The sequence below is a fragment of the Rattus rattus genome, chromosome 2 (genome assembly GCF_011064425.1).
Source record: "Rattus rattus isolate New Zealand chromosome 2, Rrattus_CSIRO_v1, whole genome shotgun sequence".
Classification (NCBI taxonomy): Eukaryota; Metazoa; Chordata; class Mammalia; order Rodentia; family Muridae; genus Rattus; species Rattus rattus.
The window spans coordinates 172658471-172665917 of NC_046155.1; the positions used below are offsets into that span (position 1 = coordinate 172658471).

Consider the following 7447-nt stretch of genomic DNA (forward strand, 5'->3'; position numbering starts at 1 on the left):
ATACTGGTACATCAGTTTAGGGAGAAAAAAAAGGTACTACTGTGACATTTCAAAAATACAGAATACTTAAACTCAGTTGGCTTAATATTAGGACTCCTTTGCCAACAACAAAAAACAAAAAACCAAAAACCAAAAAACAAAACAAAACAAAACAAAAAAAAAAGCTAAAAACAAAAAAAGCCCTTGCAGGGATATGCCTGAGAGCATTTTAAATACAATGTTTGTAGGAAATATTCTCACATTCAGCAAAATGACTGCTAAATTGATTCCCAAAAGGAATCTCATTTCCTAATATTTTATTTTTAAAGTTTAAATATTCTTTTACAACGTAGTAATCCTAAACACTTGGAATGGAAGGGTTATCAGCTGACAGTTTCTGCTCTGAGCTCCTGGAAGAATTTTACACAAGATGGGAACCTTCAAATGTTGTTTCCAGCTGACCCAGCGCACTGGAGAGTGTGTTTCGTTCGTGCTTTAGACGTTTTGTGGGGGAATGCTGTACATTCTGGAAATCTTCCTCAAAGAGCTGATTTTACATCAGACCACCACTGCATGGCAGTTAAAACTGAATACATCTATGGGAGTAAAACAAACAGCCTAACAAACTGCAGCTTACAGGGTCCTCAAGTGCAGACGGACATCACTCCTCCTGACAATGCAAAGGGGACAGGACTAGGCTTGTGTGAGGAAGACTTCCCTTGCCAACAAAGTATTTTAGGGACAATGGAACTTCAGCGTGTTTTTGTCTTTAACAGAAAAACTTATGCTTGTAAAACACATCAGAAGGACAGTGTTAGGTCCTGCAAGTCATTGCTGCTGATTTTGTTGTTGTTTAACTTGTATGTGTAGGATGAGGGGGACTGAGTGGGGACATGTTCTCTCCAACATGACTGGGCGTGTAACACGTTTTACATCAACTTCTCACGGTCAGGCATGTGCTTTTGAACAAAGAGCAGTGGAGACAGGAGAGATCAGGGTTTGACACAGTTTACAGATACATTTTGTGCTTAGACAGTACTTTACAAATGACTTGCTCAATTTAAATGTCTATTACCATAAGTAACACTTGAGTAAAAAATATGAAAAATGGGCCTGCTTGCAACAGTCTTTTTTGGGAGGGGGGGAGAGTGTGACTTTAACTTGAATACAAGTATAAACCAAATTCTGTAAGCTTATCCCCTCCAGAGGGACTTGCAGTAGCCACTTTCACATGAAGGCTGGAGACAAAGCAATGGATGAAAATAGAGGGTCACCAAGGGTCTGAAAACATACTGGGCCTTTTCATGGATTTTTGTCATGTTACAGTAACACTTTTTTTTTTAAACTGTGTACATCAAAATTTTATAAATTAAACACTGAAAGGATGTGCAAGTCTAAAGGGCTCAATAGATTAGAATCCTGATTTGAACATAATAAATCCACTCTCAAGCATCACTTTGGTCTAAAGGCGAGGAGTAAGCAGGCAGGAAAGGGACTAAAAGAGGGAGATAATTGAATTACTCAATAAAAGAGGCTACTTACCATCCCAACCCATTGTAAGACATACACTTCTGACATAAGAGAACTCCTTAGAGGTCGGATAAAGCTCGTAAGCACCTTTGAGTAAAGCACCTGCCCCCGAGAGGGCCTGGAAGCCCAACGTGGGCTTAGCGAACAGACCTCCGCTAATCTGTTTATTTCCTTGAACTGTAGTCTGGCTGCGAAGGGCTGCGATTCCCAGGACGATACATTTAATTAGAACAAAACAGAAAAAAAAATTGTAAAAAAAGCTCACCAAACTGCTGCACCTGTGTCTTTGAATGTGGGTGGCATTTCTTTTAAAAGGCAAAGGAGGGTCTGTGAAGGAGAAAGGGAAAACAGAAGGTGGAAGTGGGGAGAAAGGGCTGAGACCCAAGTCTGAAGGGGTCCTCTGTGGTTCCCTAGGCGGCTGCGAGCCATCTGTCTAGCGTATTCTCCATCCTACCCCCTCCACACACACACACACACACACACACACACACACACACACTCCCTCCAAGACTAGCTTTTCTGATCCCTGAAACCCCTTTCTATTTTCAAACCTACTCAGTTTAGTCCCCAGGAGTCAGCAAACCATGAACCCCGTATCTTTCGGCTCCAGCAAGGCAAAAATGGCCCCAAACGCGCGGGGCTGGTCCCATTATCATCCGCCAGAGAAGGGCGTGGGGAATCCATTTCGCACTTAATAAAGGACAAGAGGCGCCACAGTTTACGTCCTGCCAAAGTACAAGGGGAGATCTCCTTTGCTCCCGAAGGAGCGATTGCACCCTGCTTTGCCCCAGAGGGGCGATGCCCGAGAGAAAGCGATGGCTAACTTCCTCTACCATCCAATGCAGCAAAAGCAACACACACACACACAGCCACAGGCCCGCAAAAAAAAAAAAAAAAAAAGACTCAAGGACTAAGGACCCTCCACCACTGTCACCTACCTACAAAAAGATTGGGACCCGAAAAAAACGATAGGTTTTCCAAAGAAGGTCAGGGGCTTTCATCAAAAGAGCTGGAGATGCACCCCTTACCTGCCTGCCTTCTAGAGAGTTGCTAGAAAATACCTCCCGCCAAAAAATTAAAAGTGCACAAGGGCCCCCATCCTAAGGAACCTTCCTTAGAACGATAGAGCGAAGGCTGATCCAAACCCCCACTTTCTGCCTCCGTTAGACTCGGGTAGCTATCCAAAATGGACAGGGTATGCCTCCCCCAGAAGAAAGGATACTGTAGGGGATTGGGAAGAGCCCCAAATCCGAACCCCTAAGAGAGGAGCTGTAAGCTGGAGAACCCCCTAAAACAAGAGAATCCGGGGGCCCCTCCCCCAAAAGCCTTTCCCGAAGCCAGGCGACAGGCCTCTGACGGCCAGCTCCCGGAGCAGGGGCGGCCGAGGAGGCTGATGGGCCTCAGCAAGCCCACCCCCTTGGCGGCCCGTGCCCCGGGCGGGCGGACGGACAGACAGACCGGCGGGCGCGGGGGGTCCGGGGGGCGCCTCCTCACCTTCCCCTCAGCATGGCGCCCAAAAAAAGACAGAGCGAGAGCGAGGGAGAGCGGGCGAACGCCGCGAGGGGGGGCAACGCATGAGGCCGGGAGAGAAAGCGAAGCGAGAAAGAGCGAGCGAGCTAGAGACACCCACCGACCCCGCCCTTCCTCCTCCTCCTCCTCCTCCTCCTCCGCGGCCCGGCCCAACATGGCGGCCGTCCCCTTCCTCCTCCTCCTCCCCCCCCCCGGGGGACGCTGCCCGGCCCAGGCCGGGGGGCCTGACCTGTCGTCAGGGAGCGGGAGGCGGTGGTGGAGGAGGTGCGGGGTGGCCGCGCGGCCGTCGGGGGAACACGGAGGAGGCGAAGGCGTTGATGGCGGCGGTGGCGATGGCGGCGGTGGCGACTCTGATGGCGGCGGCGGGGGGGTCCCGGGCACGGCCTCCATCGTTCCTTTGAGGGGGAGGGGATGTTAATGCACGAAAAAGGACTGCTTGGGCGTGGCGGGAGGGGCACACTTCAGCTCTCCAGGGCTCCTGATGGAAATTGGGCATATATATAGATATATAGTATTTTTTTCGGTTTCGGAATCACCTCTGAGCCGACTTCCACGTAGGCCGCGAGGCCTAGGCCCCGGAGAGGCCGCCCGCCGCCTGCTTTCTCTGCAGCCTGGCCCTGCGGTCACTCGCTCACGGGCACAGGACCCTCATCGGGACGAGAGGTCCCCTTCCGCCATACACACACACACACGCGCGGGCCCCCAAGGCCTGAGACCCGGGGGACACGAACACTGGTGGGTGGTTGGGTGTAATTAGCGCGGGCCGCGCGCAACGGAGCAAGCGAAGGGAAAGGGGGAAAGAGGAGAGCGAGCAAGGGAATGGTTAAAAAAAATCAGGGAGAAGAGGGAACGGGCTATGGAGATGGGCCGACTGTCTGCCCGCCCTAGATGCCCCAGCTGCCCGGCCCCCGCCGCGGTCAGGAATTGACACAAAATGGCGGCACAGCCGGGACGAGCACAGAGGCTGAAGCTGGAGGAAGGGCGTGGAGGGAGGGGGTAACTGGGAGGCCGAAGAAGCGTCACGTGGAGAAGGGCAGAGACAGCCCGCCCGAAGGCAGGCGGAAAGAACCGAAGCGGAAGGGCGAGGCGGAGAAGAGAAGACGGAAAGAACCGAACACAGCTGAGAATAACTCGAGACTAAAATGAGCCGGAAAGAGCCGAAGGAGGATCTAGGTCACTGAAGCAACGTGAAGCGGATCAAAGACCCACCTAAAGAACCAAGGGTGGTCGTGGGGGTGGGGCTAGAGAAGGCACGGAGAGCCGGAAATAGCCGAAGCGCTTCGGGATTGGAGAACCCGGGGGACTTGCGATAATCCGGAAAGAGCCGAAGTCAGTGAAGGGATCCCAGTAGGAGGCGGAAGTAGCCGAAATAAATTGAGCCGAGCGAATAGGAATTAGCGAATGAGCTGAACGGGTGGGGCTGGAAAGGCGATTAAATAACTCAAGGGTAAATGACTTTCAGGAACTCGCCCCAAAGCAAGCGAGAAGAGCCGAAAATTGCTAGTTTGAAGGAAGGCGGGAAGAGCCAAAAGTTTTAGGTGGGAGAATAATGGGAGGGAAAAAAATTTAACCGAAAGCCGGAGACCGGTCCCAGGAGTCGGACGTTTCCGAAGAGGGGCTGGAGCAGAGGCGGCCCGGAGATGACGTCACTACATAACTCAGCCAGTGGCGTCATCCTTGGAGGCGAGAAGGGCGGGGCCAGGCTGTGAAGGCGAAGTGGAAATCTTGACAGGGTTCTTAAACCATTAACAAAAATTTTGACGTCCACCCCCTGCCCAAGTTGATGTTCCTAGTTTATAGATGGAGCCTGAACCCGAAGCCTGGTTGTTTAGTTGGCTTAAGATCATGTGTTTGGAGCCGGGATATGCAGAAACGTTGAAATTGGTAGTGCTAGCCTCTAAGCATACAGGAAACCCTTCATCCGCAGCACCTTATAGAATCGGTTGCGGTGGCCACAGAGTGTAACAGCAGCACTCAGTGTGGAGGCAGAAGAATGAGAAACTCAAGATCATCCTGACCCACACAGTGGAAGAACCTACTCCCGAAAGATACCACATTCTCTAACCTCATGCAAGAATCATGGTGCAGGCAGGGACAAGGAAGGAGAAGAGAGTCAGAGCCTTGTGACAAGGGAAATTTTTTTTTTCACCTGAGATATAGGGATAGGGGTGTTATGAAATATAATGCAGCGGGCCCATGCAATTTATGTCCCTAAGAAATTACACCTCGTAACAGATTTATTGGGGAAGGGACAGGAGTGAGGGCCAAGAGAAGGGGTAAAGGCTGACAGACTGAAGCAGAGCCATAAGAACAAAGAACAGGGGTTGGGGATTTAGCTCAGTGGTAGAGCCCTTGCCTAGCAAGCGCAAGGCCCTGGGTTCGGTCCCCAGCTCCGAAAAAAAGAAAAAGAAAAAAAAAAAAAAGAACAAAGAACAGAAAGGGGGCACCAGGGACAGAAATGGGAAGAGATAGCAGAGACACACACACACACACACACACACACACACACACACACACACACACACGGGAGGGGGAACACATACCTGCAGAACCTGGCAGCAGGTGATGACTTAAACCATCAATTGGTACCTGGGGCAGGACAACTGGATGCTAACATGGGGGTCTTGACACAAAACTCTTTGAGAAATAGTGAGCCAGTGATGCAAACCTTAATCTAGTCTCTTTGGGGGCAACCCAAATTCTGTATTTGCTACACAAATTCTGAGACTCATCCCCAGCCTCATTTCCTTTTTTTTTTTTTTAAGATTTATTCATTTATTATATATAAGTACACTGTAGCTGTCTTCAGAGGGCATCGGATCTCTTTACAGATGGTTGTGAGCCACCGTGTGGTTGCTGGGAATTGAACTCAGGACCTCTGGAAGAGCAGTCAGTGCTCTTAACTGCTGAGTCATCTCTCCAGCTCCCCCCAGCCTCATTTCCTAATCTAGACTGGACTACACAGCTCTGTCAAGAAAGAAGGGTGCCAGGTGTGGTGGCACATGCCTTTAATCCTAGCATGCCACAGGCAGAGGCTGGTGGCTCGATGTGCTTTTGAGGTTGAGGCCAGCCTGCTCTATAGAGAAAGTTCCAGGACAGCCAGAGCTGCTACAGATAGAAATCCTGTCTTAACTAAAAAGAGGAGGAGGAGAAGGAGGCAGCCAGTAAGATGAATACAGAACTTGCTGCCAAATCTGATGACCTGAGTTTTAGGTCAGCCAGGGTCAGCTTGGGCCCCACATGGTAGAAGGAAGAGATCGTTGGTCTAGCTGAGCTAAATCGATAGATCTTTATCCCAGCAAGGTCATTCTTACTACACAATGTGTTTTAGCCCAGGGCTAAATAGCAAGACCTTGTCTGGAACAAGCAAACTTTTCTGTGGAAGCACTGTTTGAAACATCCCAGCTGAGCATGGTTGCACACAGCTTTAACCCAGTACTCAGGAGCAAAGGCAGGCAGATCTCTAGGAGTTTAAGAACAGACTAATTTACAGTTCCAGGACAGCCAGGGCTTTGTAGAGATCCATCACACCCTCCCTAGCAAAACTTTTTCCTAGGACATTACACATGCTGGGAGATACTTCTGAGTCGCATCCTCAGCAGTTTAACTTTTTAAACTTTTTAAAGACAAGTGCCAAGTTATGGGGGCGCAGTACTTTAGTCCCAGAACTCACAAGGCACAAGCAGGTGGTCTCTGAGTTCAAGTCCAGCCTGGTCTACGGAGTGAGTTCCAAGACAGCCATGTCTACAGAGAAACCCTATTTTCTTGGGGTGAGGTGGGGGAGGTGGGGGAAAGACAGTATCATTTAGCCCGGACTGGCCTTAAATTTTCTACAGAGCTGAGAATAACCCTGAGCTCCTCATCCCCGCCCCCATCTCCAATTTCTACTTGCTGGCAGTACAGATGTGTCACGCTACCTGACTTTCACCATTTATTGTTGGAGAAAATAAAACAAAACAAAGCCAAAAATGCCAGTAGACCTCCTCCTTGGATCTCTTTTTGCCTTGCTTTGTCTCTGTCTTCCCTCTTCTCTTCCCAAATTAGATTTTATCATGTTACTGTAATAGCCTGGAACTCCTAGGCTATCCTCTCTGATCCTCTAACCGAAATAAGACTGGAGGTGCCTATCACTATCCCCAGTGCTCTTCCTATCTGGATTTTTTTTTTTTTTTTTTTTTTTTTTTTTTTTTTTTCGGAGCTGGGGACCGAACCCAGGGCCTTGTGCTTCCTATCTGGATTTTTGACAGCCTTATATAGACCAGGCTAGCCTTCAACTTCCTATATAGTGGAGGAGAACCTTGAACTTCTGAGCCTCCTGCATTCATTTCTGGGGTGCTGGGATTATGGACGGGCATCGTCCCATCTAGGGGAGCAAACCCAGAATTTCCTGTATACCAAGCAAAGTTTC

General features: G+C 49.7%; 1 protein-coding gene across 1 annotated transcript in view; it reads right to left on the bottom strand.

Annotated features, from left to right (window-relative positions):
• The window catches only part of Zc3h4 (zinc finger CCCH-type containing 4), a 37109-nt gene extending 32870 nt beyond the window's left edge, over positions 1-4239 (bottom strand). The window contains exon 1 of the mRNA XM_032894378.1: positions 3269-4239. Coding sequence (XP_032750269.1) covers positions 3269-3429 — 161 coding nt within the window. The 5' untranslated portion in view covers positions 3430-4239. The remainder of the gene's footprint in view (positions 1-3268) is intronic.
• Between the last annotated feature and the right edge of the window lie 3208 nt (positions 4240-7447).